Source organism: Pimephales promelas, chromosome 14 (genome assembly GCF_988280905.1).
Source record: "Pimephales promelas chromosome 14, fPimPro1.hap1.1, whole genome shotgun sequence".
Taxonomy (NCBI): domain Eukaryota; kingdom Metazoa; phylum Chordata; class Actinopteri; order Cypriniformes; family Leuciscidae; genus Pimephales; species Pimephales promelas.
Window position 1 is genome coordinate 6,538,412 of NC_142782.1, and position 21,746 is coordinate 6,560,157.

The 21,746-nt window shown below is 37.0% G+C and overlaps 1 protein-coding gene across 2 annotated transcripts in view; it reads right to left on the reverse strand.

The window, feature by feature from the left end:
• The window catches only part of dpp9 (dipeptidyl peptidase 9), a 41,191-nt gene that overhangs the window by 13,796 nt on the left and 5,649 nt on the right, over positions 1 to 21,746 (reverse strand). Inside the window, exons 2-11 of one of the 2 annotated variants that reach the window (XM_039683053.2) lie at positions 16,896 to 16,986; positions 16,312 to 16,550; positions 14,824 to 14,936; positions 14,525 to 14,698; positions 14,250 to 14,421; positions 10,825 to 10,935; positions 9,345 to 9,473; positions 6,405 to 6,466; positions 6,220 to 6,320; positions 639 to 816 (exon numbers count right to left, since the gene is read on the reverse strand). In XM_039683053.2, coding sequence (XP_039538987.1) covers positions 639 to 816; positions 6,220 to 6,320; positions 6,405 to 6,466; positions 9,345 to 9,473; positions 10,825 to 10,935; positions 14,250 to 14,421; positions 14,525 to 14,698; positions 14,824 to 14,936; positions 16,312 to 16,550; positions 16,896 to 16,951 — 1,335 coding nt within the window. In that variant the 5' untranslated portion in view covers positions 16,952 to 16,986. The remainder of the gene's footprint in view (positions 1 to 638; positions 817 to 6,219; positions 6,321 to 6,404; positions 6,467 to 9,344; positions 9,474 to 10,824; positions 10,936 to 14,249; positions 14,422 to 14,524; positions 14,699 to 14,823; positions 14,937 to 16,311; positions 16,551 to 16,895; positions 16,987 to 21,746) is intronic. The other variant, XM_039683054.2, reaches the window with a different exon arrangement.

The window sequence follows — 21,746 nt, forward strand, 5'->3', positions numbered from 1 at the left end:
TCGGCTTCTGATCATTGACTTCCATAGTATATATTTTTTCCTACAATGGAAGTCAATGCGACCAGAAACTGTCTGGTTACTGATATTCTTCTATCCCTTTAATATTTTTGTGGAAATGGTGATTTGACACTATCATTGGGATTCTTTATTAAAGCACACAAAATTCTAAATAACAACATATATTTTGAAAATGAAAGCCTTTGTAATGTTACAACATGTCACTTTTGATCAGTTTAATGCGTCCTTGATAAAACTATTAACTTTTTTAATATGTTCTTTCCCAACTCTATGGCTAAGTTCAGACTGCAGGTAAATGTGTGATTGTTTTGCTCATATGTGACTTAGATCTGTTTTTGGAATCTGATTTTTCAATACAGATTTGTGCCACTGTCATATGTGTTCCTAAATCTGATACAGGTCAGATGTTTTGCCAACACTCATATCGGAATTCATTTGACTTTTACATCACCGTAGATCATCGTATGTCACAATTCTGCACACATGGGAGTCACTTCAAAGATTTTACATACCCGAAGTTATCAAGAAAGGTAGTCAGGTGACCATCATATTGGTTACCATCTGTGGTCCTTAAACTGCCATATCAGTGCACCACTACACTTATTATTGAAGGGTCTTACGTTGATCCAAATGTCAGTGATCTCCTCATAGATGATGAAGGGCTGGACTCCCTCAGGCATGGCCTCCACATGCTCCTCCCACTGCGGATCATCCACGCTCACGGATATGAAGAGTGCTGGTGGTAAAAGCACTAACTGAAGCTTCTGCTGACTGCGGTCTAGTAACACCGCCCAAGCACTGGAACGAGAGAAAATGAAGCGAATGAGTTATTTTATTATTGTTGAAATATTATAGTTATGAATATGTTGAATTAATTTGTACATTTTCCGTTTTATTTATAATTTTAGTTAAATTTTTTTTTTAACTAGCAAAAAAAGTAGCAAACAAAATTATTATTATTTTTTTTTTTTAAATTAAGTTTTCATTAGTTTTTATTTCAGTTTAAGTTTAAGTTACTTTAGTTTAGTACATCAAGATAAACTAAAAAAAGTTTCCTTGGCAACTAGCTGAATTACGAAACCTTATTTACATATACTTATACATAAATTATACATTTATATATATTTAAAATAAACCTTGACTGAAATAAAATTAATTTAAGAAATGAAACTATTAATGTGTGTATATACTATAAACGTTAGTTAATAAAAACACAGCTGTTCATTGTTTATTCATATTAGTTCAAAGTACATTAACTATTGTTAACAAGATTTTAATAAAGTATTAATAAATGTTGAAATTAACATTAACAAAGATTAATAAATGCTGTATAAGTGCAGTTCAGTACTAGATGATGCTAACTAATGTAGTTAACTAAGGAACCTTATTGTAAAGTGTTACCAGCATGTTTATACACGTGAAATTATCCCAAATTCAATTATGGCCTTATTCCGGCTTAATCTAAGCCCTGTCTGTGAAACCAGGCCTTAGTTTTAGTTAATAAACCCATGTATATAAAACATAGCAATTAAATAGCCAACAAGCTAACTAATGCTAACTAATAAATTGCATTAAAAAAAAAAATGCACCGGTTACAAATTCATGGCACCAAGTTTCCATGTGCAAATGAGGTTTAAATGCCACAGTGGAAAATACATTTTTTAGTGAGTGATATCTTAAATTTTGACCTATTGCTCAAAGCCAGCTAAAGCTATAGACTGACTTCAGGCGACTTGTTTTATGGACTGTTTTTATTGTGTTTCGTTTTTCCAGAGCTTTTCAGTCCCTGATCACTTAACACTTTAATATGGGAAAGAGACTGTTTTGTGTGTGTGTGTGTGTGTGTGTTTCACGGTAGTCCTTTCATACTAAGATATTAACTACTTTAAAAAAAATATAAAAAGGCCTCTCACTTACATTTTCTTTTCTAGCAAATTTAAAAGTTGGAAATATTGTGTAAATATTTGTATGGATATAAAAAGATTCAGCAACTAAGACATAAACTGATTTTTTTTACAGGCATTTGATGAACAGAAATGGAATAACACAGTGGATGTTGTGTGGTCACCAGCTTTCAGTACTATAATGCATCTCATCCTCAAGGACGGAGCTAGATTTGCCAGTTCTTGCTGGGAGATGTTTTTCTAATCTTTCACCAAGGCCCTCGCAAGTTCTCAAACACATCTGGTAACACGCGGTTTGGCACTGTAAGGACGATCAGCTGTCCTTCCTTTAGCTCCATCTTTCATTATGGACATCTGCAGTCCTCATGCCTTCTGCTGCAGCCTATGCCATGTTCATCCAAGTGATCAGGAACCCATCTTTCTCCTGCTATTTATCCCAGTCAGTAGAAGGGTCTCTTGAGTGTCCCAAGCTCTTGACCATAATTGCCTACCCCCATTAATCTGTTGTCTTAAAGTGATGTTATAATGCCCATTTTCAGTAAAATAAGTCTCTGAAGACCCCAGGTTGTGTATGTGAAGTTCAAGCTCAAAATACCCCACAGATATTTTTATATAGCATGTTCAGATCAGTCACTTTTTATGGGGGGGGGGCGGAAAAAACACCATTTTAGAGTCCTTTTAAATACAAATGAGCTGCTACTCTCAGCAAAGAGGGCAGAGATTCAAGAGCTAGTGGGTGCTTCTCATTTCTTATTTGTGCATCCTCGTTTCCTTTCCTCGCATCTCAGCACCACACCCTGTAGGACGCGAGGGAAGGACGCGAGGAAAGGAATTGAGGATGGAGGAATGGAATAAAAGTTTTTTTTATATACATTGGAATACTTGATCACTCGAGCGTCACTCCACTTTGTCATCAGCAGCGCTGATTTGCCCTAATGTTGTTGAAGTTTGGTTATTTAATAAATTAATCATAAATAATAATAAAGACAGGCTACACTGATAACGTTTACATGTAGCCAATAACCCGTTCATAACCGGGATATTAGCAGTAACCCGGTCGCAAACGGCCATGTAAACACCGGCGAAAACCCGATTATGCTCATATCCTGGATTTTAAAAACCGGGATATTATACCTGGGGTACCCCTTTTCTAACCCGAATTTTTGGTCATGTAAACGCGCATCGGCATATCCCCATAGTGATTTGTGTTCTGCGCACGTTCTATTCGAATCCTGGTCTTTTGAGTCGAGAAACTTCTCGGCGCATACATGAGAAATTATATAAAAAATTCGCAGACAACATATGTCACATTCATGGCACAATTCAAACGGGATCAGAAAATAATTATTTTCTCGCATTCACTTGCATTGACGCTTTTTTTAAGTTTTACGGATAGGCGGGACTTACCAGCTCTATACCAGAAGTAAACATCGCGAGACAGCACAAAATACTTTGAGCGAGGTCAGTAACGTTACCAGCATCAAAGCGCAAACAAAGGCGATCGCTATCTGCCCCAAACTATTCATTATCCGCTTGCTGCTGTAGTTGTTGTCTTTGGATACAGGAAGAGGAATCAGAAACGCATATTGCATCTTAAGATTGTCTAGACGCTAACCGCGCATCACCATTTACATCAGTACAATTGCAGTTCCATGAATACAGGAGAAACTCTCTGTGCTAACGCATGTAAACGGGTTATTCCTAATGTTTCAGAAAGCCGAATAGTGATCTTAACCCGACCATAACCCAAAAATTGTCTGCATGTAAATGTAGTAACTGTTGAAATATGTGAGATGTGTGGTTTATATAAACTGAAAAGGTAAAGTATAAATTAAAATGATTGTGACCGATGTGAAGGGAGGGGGAGAATTGACCCTTCGCTAAGCCCCGCCCTCCCTAGTTACTGTTGCTACGCCTGTCAAGCTTTCGCGGCTGGCCCATCTATTATAGTGTGGATGCACCCGGTATCAGACATTTCAATGAGATAATTAGTAATTTTCGGCGAACAAGTGAAATATCTGAGAGAGCAAGACAAAAGGGACTACAGTATGCATTCGAGGGATATATTCACGACATTATATGCAACCGATTAGAGAATAATTTCTTAAAAATTGAAGTTAAAGCCTAACGTTATAGTCCCAGCGCAAGCAGCAGCGACTCATACGCTGACCGTTCAAATGGGAAACACAAATTGAGTAACAGCTGTGTTCATACACAGCAGGGTATGTAAAAATAATCTTAATAATTATAAATCAAACAGCTTATCAATAAATCTTGTGGAATGACACTAATACCGGGAGAGCCGCGATCGGATTGGGTTAAGTTACTTTGTAAGGGGTAACGTTAGTAGGACATCGATTAACAAAATGCTGAAATATATTTTAAAGTATGTCAGTGAGCCTTTGTCTTGTCTCTTTAATCGTCTTATTTTACGTTATCATTATGACCAAAGAACCGTCGATATTTCCAAGCAATAGAATAGGTGTTTTTGTTAAGCATGTCCACATTTACCAGTAGTTGTGAATGGGTCTCGCAGATAGACGCTAGATTACGCCAATCATTTCTCCCCTTGGCTTTTAGATTTTCCGGAAGGAAAACAATTCCTCTCCCCCGTCCAAACTTTTAGTATACCGGTATCAGATTTGCACAATCCATACGCACAATGCTTCAGCATGTTTCCCTCGCTCGAAAGCTTGCCAGACCCCCCGCGCATAGTTACGGTTGCTAAGACATGATTGGCCAGTGGCGGTTTTCGGGCGTGGCTTAGCGAAGGGTCAATTGACACATGCGTCACGTTTAGTCAACAAAACAGTTCCGCATAGGATGCACCTGTGTATACTTCGCTTTTGACTCCTCACAAAGCCTCCTCTCTCCTCGATCCTCAACTCCTCACGGTGCAATTAGATAATTGAGATGTCCTTCAGGATGGCTGAGCTCGATCGGTTTCCGGGTCATAGGAGGGAGGACAGAGGAGCGAGGAGACAAGGAGGGATATTAAGAAGCACCCAGTGTTTATTAGCAGCTCCAATTACCTCACACAGTTCACACACTGTAAATTTCAAAAACTTTCAGCCTTTTATGTTTAAACTGGAGTTGGACAAAGATGGAGAGACCCAAGAAGAAATTACAACAGGACATTTCTGAAGGGTTAGTTGATGAATTCATGTAGCTTATGTGTAGTTATCTTCTAGTCATTGTTTTTTTTTTAGTTTTTTTTTTAGTTTATATACACCAATGGGCCAAAACATTAAGACCTCCTGCCTAATATGCTGTTGGTCTTCAGCAAGCTGCCAAAATAGCGCCAACCCACCAAGGCATGTCCTGTGGTCTCTGCCATCAAAATGTTAGCAGCAGATCCTTTAATTTCTGTAGGCTGCAAGGTGGATCAAACTCATTGGTCCAGCACATCCCACAGATGATCAATTGGATTGAGATCAGGGGAATTTGAAGGCCTGAGCAACACCTTGAACATTTCATCATGTTCCTCAAACCATTCTTGAAAAATGTGTGTAGTGTGATCATCATCCTGCTGAAAGAGCACACTTCCACCAGGCAACGCCAGTCATGAATGGGGTGTACCTGTTCTACAACAATGTTTAGGTAGGATACACGTGTCAAATTTCATCTCAGGTTTTCCCAGCGCAACATTGCCAAGGTCCCTCCCACAGTGCCTTCACTTCCCCAGGTAAAGTGCACATGTACACTGCAGTCCACGTGATGTAAAAGAAAACAGGACTCATTGGACCAGGAGAAACTCTTCCACTGCTTTAAGGTCCAGTTTCGACGCTCGCATGCCCATTGTAGGCGCTTTTAACGGTGGATGGTCATAATAGGCACTTTGGTTGGTCTGTGGCTACCCTATACACAACAGAGTTTGATGCATTGTGTGTGGTGAAATTCAAATTGTGTGAGCCACAGTAGACGACCTATTGGCTCAGACCAGACAGGATAGCCTCATGTCCTTGTGCATCGATGAGCCTTGGGCGTACAACACCCTATCGCCGGTTTGTGGTTTGTCCCTCCTCGGACCACTGTTGGTAAATTCTTCAACCTACAAGCCTTGCCATAACAGTATTGGCCCTTTGTCTTTGAGATCTTTATTACTGCCCATTTCGCTTGAATCCAACATGTTTATTAAGAGAGCTGATTGTTTGCTTCCCATCTAATCTACCCAGAACTTGTTAGGAGATAATTAATATTCACCTCACCTGTGATTAGTTAAAATGTTTTGGCTCATCAGTATAAAGGAAAGACATGAGAGTGAAAATCTTTAAAGCAATTATTTGTTGTTACTTACAATTTGCCATCTTTTGTCCATCCAGCTCTCGCAATGTACTCAACCCCAGGAAATAGTGTTGTGAATGGGAGAACAAGCTCCTTGTTTTGTGCACTAATAATCTACAGAAAGAATAAGAGATCATTATAAAGCCTTTTAGCCAAGTACAAAAAGAGATAAAAGTGAGCTTGGGCACAGGTACCTACCTTTCCATTCTGGTCAGTTCGAATCTCTGCTAGTTTCAGGCTAATTTGAGGGTTCTTACTTCCTAAAAGCATCAAGAGGGGATAATCAGCATTAATTGTTAACATCAAGCACAACTCCATTGACATAATATTGATAGTAAACAAAGCGACGTAAAGAATATCCTGTATTTTTAAGAATTAAAGCGTTAATTTATGTGTTGCACTTCCACATTTTTATGCCATTAATTCTGGCTTCAATTACACTTCTACATAAGGATGAACCAAATTCCACTGAGGAAGCAGTGTTAATTTAGTTGACAAATAATTTTCCAACGTCATTTTTTCCACTGACAAATACACACAAAATTATGTCAAAATGTCCGTCTTAAATTCTATATTTTCCCAACTGCTTACATTCAATTGTCAATGTATTGGATCCGTGCATTCAGCTTTAAAGTGATAGCAGTCTAATAACCTGCTGCTGTCTGTCATTAATGTTAATCGAAAAATAAAAGAAAACAGAAAATCACTCTATGACTGAACAACTTGAATAACTTTAATAATGATTATTTACTTTATACAAATAAATCTCTCTGCTTGAAAGAAAGAAGACTGTTGCATGCAAACTGTTATAAAGAATGCATATATCATTAATTAAAAAGAAGACCATGTTCTTGTCTCTTTATGAGAAGTGGCTTCATTTAATTTTAAGACAAAGACATGTTATATGCCACAGCAGTTCTGTGTCTGTTATTGCATGTTCAAACTGTACTATCATTCATATTAACAGGTTAAGAGATGTTTTCTCCAAGAATATTTAATGAGTTTGGACATTTTAGAGAAATGCTTAATTGATGCATTGCAATTTAACTAAACCCATTCGATTTACTTATTAGATCTTATGATATTTTTAGTCGATTAAAACAAATTCAAATGACTAAAATATGACTAAAGCTAATTAGCATTTTAGTCAAAAGACTGACTAAAATTAAATCATAATTTGCTGTCAAAATGAACACCGAGGACGTTGAGGGGAGTTGGAAATGAGAGTAATGCAATGGTCATTTATGCAGAAGAAAAGTGAAATTATTTTTGAATTTGGCGCTTTCTAGACTTAGAAAAGCCAGAAAATGGCTTTGAAAGACAACAACTCCCAGAATGCACGTGCTTCGCTGCCCTAGGAGGCCACGCCTACCGGTAACAGAGCGCAATAGGTAAACAACAAGTCTAGGCTGCTAGTGAGTCTCCGTGATGAGTCTGCCCGAAAATGTGTTTCAAGATCGCCCAAAATGTCAGGGATTCGGCTTTTGCGTTCTACAGTCGCCATTCATCATGTTTACTGTGCCGAGCAGGACGAGGCTATACTAGGGCTGGGCGATATGGCCAAAAAAAATTATCACGATAATTTTTTTTATATCAGTCGATATCGATAATTATCACGATACATGTCAAATATTTATTTTTTTCAAGTTTAAAGGCAGATTTTTGCAACTAAGTGAAAGTTGTATAAACCAGAGTGTTAATTGTGTTTTTAAACTACTCTTTAAATTTATGTTCATTAACAAAAACAGTAACATCTGTTTTTTGTTTTTCTTATGTAACAACCACATTTTTATTTGGTAAAAAGTAATATTCTGACTGTTTGAGTTGTATTCAAATTAACCATTGGTCATTCAGTATCATGCATTTAGATCATGATAACCACAGATAAAACCAGGTATAGCCTATAACTTAGCTCCTCACTATCATGGCATTACTTAATGGTTTCTGTATTTTTTGTATGAAAAACAATAGCCTAGCAGCTAAATACATTATTAAATACTGTACTTATATTCCATTAGTCATAATACATTGTCTACATTAATAATATTATACAATTCAATATGTATATCCCACATTTAATGGTGCAGTTAATATTACCAGGCTAACCTTACAGTAAATCCATGGTAGGCTAAATGGATTCAGTATCAATTCAGATTGTGACTGTATCGTTGCACGCAGTGTTTCTCCTTTTTGTCAGCGGTGTTTCATCTGCCTTTAAACTGGTTTAAACTTGACATTTGTGTTCTTCGCTGAACTCAAGTGCTTCTCACTGGATCTCGTGAGCAAAACGATCAGAGGCACATCTCCGTGATCGAGCTCGTGCTCCGCTCAATGCACTGCCGTTTGGACTTTGAGCCGAGCGGATAAATGCTCCGTGTGGCGCGCGCGGTTTAAATGAGTTTTGTTCCGCTTTTTTTGATGCATAAACATTATCGAACATTTATCGACCTCTTGATATCGTTTTATCGAGCAAAATTATATCGCGATAATTATCGTTATCGTTTTATCGCCCAGCCCTATACAATACATTCAGATTCACCAATCGAAATGAATTCAGTTAGATTGAAACAAAAGGTGTGCATGTAAACAATGAATGGTGACTGCAGAAAGCAAAAGCTGAATCCCAAATCGCGGACAACGACGGCCGGACATGTCCGGGAAAAAGAGGATGGTAACCCCAACTACTCAGCTTTCTCCACAGAAAAGGACCCTGCTAGCTTAGCTTCCCAAAAAAAGATGGGTGACACTGTGTGTTCATTCTGTGAGTGAGATCCCACCCTCTATGGGCGGGTTAAAAACATACGGGACAGATGACGATTTTTGAGTCATCTGAGGATTTTTTCCAGAAAAAAACCCCCATAAATCTCTCGGGGGATATGAGGGTGGAAAGCACGGTAATTCGAAAATACTACAGGTTTTCTACAAATACAAAGCTCAACGCTAAATCCTGAAGTATCCCTTTAAATCAAGAACCTCTTTGAACCTGATTCAGTAAGAAATTAGTTTCACTGAACAAACTACATTGGTTCCACTATGTTTGTAGTATTTTTATTTAAATGGATTTTCTAAATGGAATTGATTCTCGGTTCTCAACCATATGTTTGTGTTTTGCTTTGAACAGTTTGTGTTTGTGATTACCGGTGCGAGGATATCTGTACACGTCTGCCTTCCGCTCCTCCAAAGCTGGAGAGGGCACATGGATAATCTCTACCTCTGATTCATCAACCTCCTCATACAGCAACTGGAGCGTTCTGCCTCCATCTGCATCTACAAGTAAACAAACAGAAGAAGGGTATGCAGCAGGCGGTCGATGCATTTTGTGTCCAATCAGGCTAATGTACATATGGATTTTGATCCAAATAAAACAAAACAAAAACAACACTTAAGCCTGGGTTATACCAGCTGCATCGGCACAAGTGCGAAAGTGAATGCAGAAAAAAATGACATCATCGGGGTGTGCGCACGATATTTTTTAGTAACTTTGTAATTCTCCACTTCTGAAGGCACACTGCACAACTTTGAGGCGATTCTGGCACCCAGTTTGCACTCGTCTAAATTGCTTACATTTACAAAATTAGCCTGAAAATACAGGTCCATGTTAAATAAAGGTGTTTGGGAAATTAAATGAAAACGTTTCATTTCTTTATTTATGATGTAACACCTTATCAGCAGCAAAGGCTATATTCATGGAAATCAACCATATAAAATTTGAATTAAAGTCACTTCATTACATTGTTTTTTTAAGACCAAATTGTTAAATTATTGTAAACAATCAATATACAACATCAGACAATATCAATAACAAAAACAGTAATAATAATTACATATAATCTTTCAATTTAATATTTGATAGAAATTCTAAAATTATTCCAGGAGAAAATTAAGAAAATTTTCTTTTTAAAAGTGTCTAATAATATATTTTCTGAATAAAAACATTGTTTAATATCATTTAAAAAGAACATTCTATTAAAATAAGTTTTACACTCTTAAATCCTTACACAATCATAACCCTGTTTCTCTTCCCTTTCAATAAATGTGAATGAGTGAGTCTTCAATGTCTAATGCGGCATCTCGTTTATACAATCTGGTCATATCTATTTTCAAAATAGCAATTTACTCCTTGATATAGCACTGGATTGACCTAATATAGTTTGTACATTTACTTTTGTTTTTGTTTTGTTTGATTGTTGTTTCATTTAGTTTTATTCAAATTTTCTAATATTCATATATTTTGTTCTAATATCTCAAGTAATAATTTCAAGAAGAACTGTTTTTTACACGATTCTTTTGTAGTGTGGGTTTTGGTGAAGTCTACTAAAAAGAAACATCACCGTGTGCGCCTTACTTCTCACAGCTGCTTCCTGATGGTTTAGAGAACAATTATTTCAAGTCGACCCCTGTCGTTTTAAAGAATAGTACAATGACGAGCGCGTCAAGCATAAACAAGGCTAAATAAAACAACCATAAACTCTCTAGGTCAGTGGTTCTCACTAACTACTGTATTTATTGAACAACATACAGTTCTTGAAAATTCGGGAAATCGCTAAATAAACTGTGGTTAATTCATTTAACTATTGATTGTGAAAATAATGAACAGTGATTTAGGTGTTCAACAAACCTTCAGGTGCAGCCGGAGACCACCAGTACCCGGTGAAGCGGTCAAATTCTTCCTGAATCACAAAGGTTGCGACACCAGCAGACTTTGGGTCCTCCTTGACATTATTCAATCCTGGACAAGTGTAGAAGAGATATCAGATTTCAGAAATATCTAAATCACTGTAACCATTTGTAGATCAATGTTCAGGGAGAAACAAACAAAAAACTACATAACATAACATTACATTCCCTTGAAAAGAATGAAGGAAACATTCCAGGATTTTTCTCCATATAGTGGACTTCAATGGTTATCAACGGTTTGGAGGTCCATATTGTAGTTTCAATGCAGCTTCAAAGGCTCTACATGATCCCAGCCGAGGAATAAGGGTCTTATCTAGAGAAACGATTGATCATTTTCTTAAAAAAAAAAAAAGATTAAATGTATACTTTTGATCCACAAATGCTCATTTTGCACTAGCTCTGTGATGCGCCGCACATTGCGTAATCACATTGAAATGTAATGCTCATTTTCTTCAACATCTTTGTTTTACCTTTTTTTTTTTATTTGCGTTTGACTTAGTCTTTGTACGTTTGCTTTGTAAACATGATGATGGTACTTCCGCCTGCGTCACAACCTCATCGAAGTCCACTATATGGAGAAAAATACTGGAATGTTTTCCTCAAAAACCTTAATTTCTTTTCGACTGAAGAAAAAAAAAAGACATTAACATCTTGGATGATGTGGGGGTGAGTAAATTCTGAACCGAACTAATCCTTTAAATTGAAAATAACCCCGATTATACCCTTGTGGTAAACACTTAATCCCACCCATTTTTTTCTTATTTCTGGAAGCTCTAAAAATGTTGTTATTGACTTTGGGCAAGAAATTCAACTTTTAAATAACAAAATAGATAGTCTTGATTAAAATCTATTACTGTCATGTCACTACACTAGAGTGAAAGGTCACATGACCAGATCAGTTTACTTCCTGCTTGCACATCTAGAAGATTTCTTCCATAGACTACTACAAAAAGTAGTATGTAAAACATCTTAATTAACAGACAGAACTATCATATTTTGTACATATATTCTTTAAAGGGTCTACTATGGATATATTTTGAGAATTAAATTATACTCCTACTTATATATTTTGCTCGAAAGACGGTCAAGTGCTTCAATCGAAAACAGGTTTTTGGCTGGGTTTTTGAAAGGTTTTTGTTGCTGCGTCGACCTGCATCGACCACGCCGGGGTTAGAGTTCAAAATAGTTCAACTTTTTATTTGTAAAATGGCAAATCGCGTTGTATCTGAAGGGCAACGTTGAACCTAGCGGCCAGCGTCGCGCATTCCGCGTCCTGTCTGAAAGGCGATTAACGCATTTGGCACTTTTCACACGCTCTCCCACAGAGAAATATCACAGAGCAAAGAGGACACTGACACCGACAGACTAGACAGAGCAGGTTACTTTTGATATGAAAGTTGTTATTGATAAATTGATAAAGTTATTGATAAATCAGCTCTTAGCTTCTGATCACGGATCGTTGCTCCTCAGTTCAAGTAAACCGATCATCTGTTACTTACGTTTTTATTTAAAGATACAGTACTACTTACCGAAAGGTATATTTACTTGTTCATAATAACGATCAATCAGTGTTTTCAAACACGGAAAGAGGTCAGTAACACTGCAGGAGAACAGTTGTGTCACAAAACGTTACATTTACCTCAGGAAAGCCATTTAATGCCCAGCACATTAGTTGAATAGAAAAAAATAGCAAGGAGTATTTTGCTAAATATTATATTTAATTTCTCTCTGTTTACAGCATTATGTGAGAGATTTTTTCTTCTTGAGAAACATTAACAGACTGGGGCCTACCTAATATTTATCCAAATGAGTCAATATTGAATTAAGACTGAATTCAAATCCAAGAATTTAATTAAACAATACAAACAGTAACCTACCAGTCATTGTACCATTGTAACATGTTGTCACTAAACTTTAAACAATTTGGTTTAGTTACCATATGTTTTGAAAATCACAATTACACATTGTGATGCAAGTTGAGTTTTTTTTAGAGACCCACAATGCATCTGTTTTTCTTGAGCATTAAAATATAATTTCATTAAAATATCGTGATAATAGCGTATACCGTGATAAAAGCTCAATCAATTAACCGCAGCATGAAAATTTGATACCGGCACATGCCTATCACTAACACAGATTATTTTAGACAGATTTGTGAACAATAATTGAGAGAAATAGGCTTTTTGTGTACAAAGAAAAAGTCCAAGATCTTAGAGTTCAGCTCATGAAAAATGGGGGCGAAAACATAAGTGTTGCGTTTATAATTTTTTTCAGAGTAGTTATCAGTACACCAGAAACTTTCAGTGTGTTGGACCTTCTAGACGTACGCGACCTCCCCTAGGTCTATTTAAAGAAGGTCTATACTGCCCTACAAAGGCAAAGTGCAGGAACTACGCAAACAAAGAAATGGAGAAAAAGGCCTTTAAAGTTTTTATACCAGCCAGTCAAACATGTTATAGGTAGATTATGTGGTAATGCATCTCCGAAACGGGACAACATTTAACCCAGATATTTTTTCACAAGACAGAACACATGTCATAAAGCCCATTACAAGTCATAACTCATTTTTGACCAAATGTGTAGTCACTGGGCTTTGCCTTTGTAGGGCAGTATAGGTCTATGAATTCTGACAATGGTGTTTCCCACCAGTCACTATTGTGGCCGAGTATAAAACCTAATATTTCACTAACTCAACCAATATCAAATCAAAAAAGGCGTAATGTTTGAGTGTTACACCGTGTCCTAACTACACGCGACGCGATAAAATTCCAGCGACAGCAAGTGTGCCTGTCCACACTAGACGCGACTGTGAGACGCCACACATTCAGAACAGCGTATGAGCAGAGTCTCTCTGTGAAAGCGCACTGTTGGCCCGCACTTGCATTGGAAATGGGTGAGGACATAATCAAATCAAGAAATAACATTATTAAAAATCTAAACATTAACAAAATATACCCATTGACTAATTTTGTTATGAAGTACAATTGCATGTTTGCATAGAATTCATTTTGAACGCTATATTACATGCTTTCAAAATCTGAGGTAAATTATCCATTATCGTTTGTGGCACAGTGACCTATTTTTAACTAAAAATAAATAATGTATACTCATAACCAGTGTAATTTCTTCATTCTGTCAATCCGCGACGTCGCAGAAATAGGAATCGTTTCTAAATTAGAAACTTCGCGTGTCGCCGTCGTGTCTGGTTAGGACAAAAACTCTGATTAACATGGAAAAGATACCTTTTATCGCGTGTCGCGGCGCGTGTAGTTAGGACACGGTGTTAAGGAGGTCTAAGGAGTAAAATGAATGTACTCAAGTTGCAAGAAAAAATTAGGGATGAAACAGGTTAACAGATCAACAAACCTTTATGACAGAAAGTAAGTCTTCGCTCTTCTCCGGTTTCAATATTCGTCACCCACAGGTCGTTATTATTTATGAAGGCAATGAAACTGGGATCCCCGGGCGAGATCTTGGGGTCCATGCGAATCCCTGAGCACTGCGTCTTAATTTCCACAGGCTTCATTGGGGCAGCCTGCTAAACATCACATGAGTTTCAGGCATAGAGACACACATGCACTATGAAGTAATTACCAAAAATATTAAACCGCGGGAAGCAGAATAAAAACAGCTAGACTCACAATGAATCCGTTGCGGCCGCCATCACGGCAATAGAAAAGGCTGTTGCTCGCTTGGAAGAGGAAAAGGCCGCTTTGTGGGTGATAGTCGTAGGACGTGATGCCAAAGACTCCCAGACGCTTCCTCTCACGAAGAAGCTCCTCCTCACGCGAATATACACCATGATGCGGGGTCGCCTACAGGAAGAACATGAATTAATTAATATGTTTATGTTATTAATAAGTTATAAACCCTCATATATGTCGTTGTCGTTATGCTGCTGTTAGCATCACACTTCCAGAACAAAATGAAGAAATTATACCTGAAAGTGATCTAACATCTGTTTCCATGATAACACAAGGAGGGCTTCTTTCCGTATCTTCTTTGGGATTTCAGAATACAATAATGAGTTTTCTCTGCTCCCATAGGGCATACCTATTTAAGTAGGACAAGATGAAAACATTAGGAAAATGATAGAAATGAAAGAAACTTGGAACAATTTTAACAGAAGGCAGAAAAATTCGACTCATCAGGATCAAAACAAAAAAGTTGGTGAGAAAACTAATGACATCATAAAAAAGTCTGATTCAAATCATTTATTATTTCTTAGAAAAGACACTACCATTCAAATGTTTAGGGTGGGTAAGATTTTTTGATACTTTTGGGTAAAAAAATAATACTTTTGTTCATCATTAGACTGATTCAAACAGTAACAGTAAAGACATTTTAATCTTACACAAGATTTAGATTTCAAATAAATGTGCTTCTTTGGAACTTTCTATTCAATAAAGAATCCTGAAAAAAAAATGCATCACAGCTACAACAAAAAATATTAATATTATCGGTTACACTTTATTTCGATAGTCACTTTAGACGTTCTACTAATTATAAGTAACTTTTAAACTACATGTCAACTAACTCTCATTAGAGTATTAGTATATTATAGTAGACTGTCAGTAGACTGTTAGGTTATGGTTAGGTGTTAGACTTTGGGTTAGGAGAATAAGTTTACTTGTAGTCGCCAAGTTACTTATAGTCAGTTGAATGTCTGTTGGGGGACCAACAAAATAAAGTGTTAGAAGATATTAAGTTGACAGTCTACTAATACTTTAATGACAGTTAGTTGACATGTAGTTGAAAAGTTACTTATAGTTAGTAGAATGTCTAAAGTGGACTATCGAAATAAAGTGTTACCATATTATCTACAACAAAAAATATTATGTTTTAACACTGATAAGAAAGGATCATTTAGCACTTAAGACTGGAGTAACAAATCAGAAAGCAGTTAATTACTAAAATGGATATCAATTTAAAATTATAACTATTTCAGAAAATTGCTGTTTTTACTGTATACTGAATATTAGAAAAAAAAATATATAAATCTTACAGACCCCAAACTTTAGAACAGTAGTGTATATTGTAATGTGGTGCGAACAACAAAGTCATGTGTTCCAACCAACATGCATGAGGGGAAAAACAAATCAGGAAATGACATCAGAGGCCACCTGCAGATCCTCACGACTGTGTCTTGGTCATTACATCAGGTAAGTTGACTTTTATGACAAGCCAAGGTTGCTTCAGGTTGTTTTATAAAGATACATTTCTAACAACTTGGTATGCGTTACAAATATATATATATATATTGATAATTTTCTTTATCACAAATCACGGCATAACTATTTAAAAACATACAGGCTAAAAAAAAACTATATTTTAATAATGAAATGAGGAACTGATGCATTTGTTGATACAAGAAGCTGCATTCTCATGAAATGGTTTGATTGTGTTCACAACAATGAGAAAAGAGTACCAAGGTAGTAGAGTCGGTGCGAGTGAGGGCCGGACTCATCATGCTTCTGAACGAACTGGAAGTCATGGGGTGCCTTGTTTATCATCATTCCCGAATACTTCCGGCTGCCGTGAATGATGTCACGCAAGCCATCCCACGAGTGCTTCTCTACAAAAAACTGGGAGGGGACGTCTTCCATTTCCACAACCTCTGTGCTGTCCGAGATGTCATCTACTGCAGTCATTCTGACAGCTGCAAAACTAAGCACAGGAGCGACCCATCAACCACACGCTCAAAACATATTTGATTTATATCAAATGGGGTAATGTCAAAAAATAAATAAATGAAGAGTTCAGATGCAAAAGCCTCTAAATGCCATTTGAAATTTTCTTCTTTAATGATGATTTTTATCAAACTTGTATATTTAAGTTCAGTAATTTTACTTAAATAACAATTAATAGGTAATTTTCATTGCCATTTAAGTGAAATCACTGAACTTAAATATACAAGCTTGAAAAAAATGATCATTCTAGAAGAGAATACTAACTCTTCAAATACAAATTTAAAAAAAAAAAAAAAAAAAAAAAAAAAAAAAATCGCCATACCTTTTCCAACTACCTTCAGTGTCGTCTTCAAGTTTCACCCTTTTTCCTCTATGCATTAACCAGCATACAACCCTCAACAAGATCTGGCAACCTGCAGGATAGAGAAGAAAACACACATGTATTTATATCATGCCTCACTTGTAATGTCTTTTAAGGGGAACTTGGCAACACTAGCCATTTCTTCACTGATTTTCACTTTTGTTGTCGCATGTTTTCTCGGCGCATATTTTCACATCACTGTCATAAAAAAAACTCACTCGCGGCACCTTCCTCTCACTTTCTACCGCTGCTTATGTGCATTTGTTATTATCGGAGGCGGCCAACTTTATCATGTGGAGCCATGTCTATCGAAGTGGGTAATACATCATACACAGTATCATAGAATTGCGTCGAATTGCCATAAAGCAGTTTGTGTTTCTTGTTCGTTCTCGCTTCTCACAAGACTTCCTATTTCCAACTTACCGAGACGTTAGTCCGGATGCTGCAAGGTTGGTTTTCCACCTAGGGACGCTGGGGGGAGCGGGGATGTGTTGGGAGTAACGCATTACAAAAGTAATACATTACTGTAACATATTAGTTTTTGCTGTAACGCAGTAGTGTAAGGCATTACTAATCAATTTTCAGTAATATTTTACTCATTACATGTTCAGTGAGGCTTGTATTACAGTTGTATTACAGTGTATTGTCTGCTTTTACTTCTTAAAGGCAACAGACTGTGTGAAAGTTTTAAAGCAGTCTTTTATGGCTCGTTTCCACTGAGTGGTACGGTACGGTACAGTTCGGTTCGGTACGCAATTATTTGCATTTCCACTGTCAAAACTTGTGAATGGTACCAAAAAGCCGAACCGTACCGAACCACTTTTTGGGTACCCTTCCGTTGGGGTACCTAGCACAGTGAAAGGGTACTAAAAGGTGGAGCTAGACTAACTGCAGAACGCTGATTGGTGGACAGAGTATCGTCACTCACGCGTGCTACAAGGGCATTAGAAGCATATACAGTTGAAATATAATTCTACTGTTATTGTGTCACGAAATGTAGTTTTAAGAGTTTTTCAGGCGAGAAAGTAGTTTTTTAAAGCTCAAATCTGTGGTTTATTTATAGATTTATGATAATTTGACTGAGATCCATTCTAAAAGCGATCACCGGACGCTCGCGCTCGTGTCCCCCGCCTGGAACAGCCTTTCCTCAGCGAGTCGTTCTGATGTTTGCCGCTGACTCGGACGTCTCTTTAGTGGTTAAACATATAGTTCGTCTTGTATAAACCTAACAGGTGATCTTTGGTCTCGTGAATCTATAATTCGTTTCCTGGCCAATAGTTTTGGCAGAAGGCTACGTGAAGTTTCATATCTTTGAGCGCTGAGTATATTTGACTGACTGAATTGTTTCTTGATGTTATATTTAAGCTTGTATATTATATTATATTATGTATTATATATATATAATATTATATTATGTACTTTTTACTTATACTTTTATAATGGCTATTATTGATAAAACTGAAATTCAACAAAAAGAGATAGTTTTGTCATATTTTATTTTATTACAAGATCATCTGTAATGTTGTTTATTGCAACATTTGTACTAATGCGATAGCCTATGCAATACATTAGGCTACATATTGCCTGGAATATGTTTAATAGTTTTACATTTAAACGAAAAGAGGCAGGGTTGTTTTATATAGTTTTGTTATAAATAACATGCAGTAAATATAATCAAGGCTATGCGTTGCACATTTGTGTGCTGTAGAATGTTTAAAATATATTGAAATGAAATCGAAAAGAAGCAGAGTGGTGTTTTATAACATATTTCGTTTTATTGTTGCCTAAAATGAACATACAGAGATAACCGGAGTCGCATAGCCAGAGCGAGCTGAGGCCGCGTTCAAGAACGCGCTGTTCCATTAGCAGAATTACTGGACTCGCGTCCTCGGGATCATTCTCCTGAGTCGGACTTTGCGTTGGCTTCTTGAAAACGCCTAATGCCAGCGCTTGTTTCTAGTGACAAACATGCCGAGAAGCGAGAACAAGATCTACTGTCTGTCATCCATTGTATGTTTACTATGTCGCTTTCTTCGCGCGAAAATGACGTCGATCGCTTCTTTCCAACATACCACGCCTATCAGGTAAGGGTACTGTTGGCGGTGGAAACGCAAGCCTGATCATGGTGTACCCGACCCGACCCGTACTGTACAGTACCGTACCGTACCCCTCAGTGGAAACGAGGCATTAGTGCCAGTTCAGAGCGGTTGCGTCTGTAACATTGTTTTTTCCTCATAAATGCGAACACGAAAACTAAAATAAAATGAATATTTTAAGTTCTATGGAGACTGGAGAGCCAACCCTTCCTCATCCGATTTGCGCAGTGTAATTAACAGAATTACAAAAAAAATATATTTGCCTCCTATTTTTTTTCACGCATGAATGTGTGTCTTTTCCCTAATATTAAAAATAAAACATAGACTGATATTTGTCTAATGTCTGGAGTCCTTTAAGGAAGTAGCCTATATACGTTTCAATAAATGTATTTTCTGAGAATTTTTATTTCAAGTTTTGACTGCAAATGTCATGTCCATAATGCTGGACTTCCCCAATTTTCAATAATTTATCCTCAACTAGTTTTGTGGTTAACTTCAAATGTTAACTTCAAATAATACTAATAGCCTAATTTAAAGATAAGGCAGCATTGGATCTGGACGGTAAGGAGAATAACGCTGGAGTTGGAAGAGGTGTGTCGCGATTCTGTAGGTTCGTGGATCTGAGTCGTGTGGCGAATGGCGATTTCGGTTTCATATTGCATATCGTTACAGCCCAAAAGTTAAGTTCTACTTAGTTATTTTGGTGAAAGTAACTCAAAAGTAATACATGAGTAATGTAACGCATTACAAATCTGAGACAGTAATATTGTAAGGTAATGAATTACTTTTAAATAACAGTAACAAGTAATACCTAATGTATTACAGTTTGGAAGTAACTTGCACAACACTGGCGGGGAATGTCACCATTCTCTCCAAAACAGGTTATTAAACCACTGAAATGATTTCGAAACTGTTTTATTAAGTAGAAATAGTTGCCAAGTGCCCCTTTAAATTATTTTCATCAAGGACTTTTCTCATGATAAACTGATAAGCAATTTATTTGCTTTAATAAATTGCCTGTCATGCAATAGGGGATTATCACGCTGATACGTAGTACTTCCGGATTCTGTGATCTTTGTGTACAGCCACTTCCGTTGAATCATCGATCTCACTGGCAAACTGATGAAGGACTACACTAAGTTTATTTATACGGCATCCCTGGTAAATTCGTCTGATTCACTAAAGTGCCGGCTGCAAACAAACGTGCTACCTTGTTTTATTTTCAAGTTTTAATCCACTTCTTCCTTATCCTCAATTCAGTCGGGAATCCATGAAAACTTAAAGGGTTAGTTCACCCAAAAATGAAAATTAAGTCATTAATTACTCACCCCCATGCTGTACCAACCCCGTAAGACCTTCGTTCGTCTTCGGAACACAAATGAAGATATTTTTGATTAAATTTGAGAGCTGTATAACTACCACATTGGCTCCTAAGGGACTGCCTCTTGACGGCCCAGAAAGTCAATGAAGAAAATGTTTAAATATCCCAAGTGACTACCGTGGCTCAACTATATGTTTATCAAGCGACGCGAATACTTTTTGTGCGAAAAAACAAACAAAAATAACGAGTTTATTCGACTATTTCTTTTCTTCCTTGTAGGCCAGAACGAGAATTCCTTAGATTTCCACGACGCATGCGCGAGATTTGCGATCTGCTCACACCAGCTTACACCAGCTTAGATCGCAATTCTCACGCATGCGTCGTGGAAATCTATAAGGAAGTCTCGTTCTGGCCTACAAGGAAGAAAAGAAATAGTCGAATAAACTCGTTATTTTTGTTTGTTTTTTCGCACAAAAAGTATTCGCGTCGCTTGATAAACATATAGTTGAGCCACGGTAGTCACTTGGGATATTTAAACATTTTCTTCATTGACTTTTTGGGCCGTCAAGAGGCAGTCCCTTAGGAGCCAATGTGGTAGTTATACAGCAATCAAAAATATCTTCATTTGTGTTCTGAAGACGAACGAAGGTCTTACGGGGTTGGTACAGCATGGGGGTGAGTAATTAATTACTTAATTTTCATTTTTGGGTGAACTAACCCTTTAAGTAGGGTTGGCGTTGTTGGTTAGATTTACAAAGTGGAACAGAGTAGTGACATAAATAGCATTCGTCTCAGGCATTGTTGAACTGCGTCGGAAGTGGACATGCACAAAGTTGACAAATCCCGCCCATGAAACCCGGAAGCGTGATAATGCCCTATAAGATTAAAACTCGCGGCCATAATATAAAGAAATTTGCGATGTGTTTTCTCAGGAGCTGATATTCATTTAATAGTGTTGAGTAAACATGATAACTGTAAATCTCATCCTTCCACCCCATATAAAAGTACTGCAGTAAAAAAATGTATATGGGGAAATCCAAATTTTTGGAAAAATGTTTTCCATTGTGTGAATAACAAGCATTTATGTAATAAAAATGCACTAATTATGAGCGTTTTAAAATGTAATACAGTAATTAGTAAGACAGTTTAATCAGATTTAATCAGACGTATTTAATCAGATCACATTTAATCAGATGCAAAATCTACAGCAGAAATTATGAGCAGACTCAGTCGGTATGTACTTTTCAATGGGAGGGAAATACAAGCCACTGAGGTTTCAGAAATAGCCTAACTAAGCATTAGCATGAGGAATGTTATTAATCTCGGCTATATGTGAGAGAGTGCGAGGTTGGTAAAAGTGATGTCACTGAGGAGGAAGTAGGACAGGCGCTATTA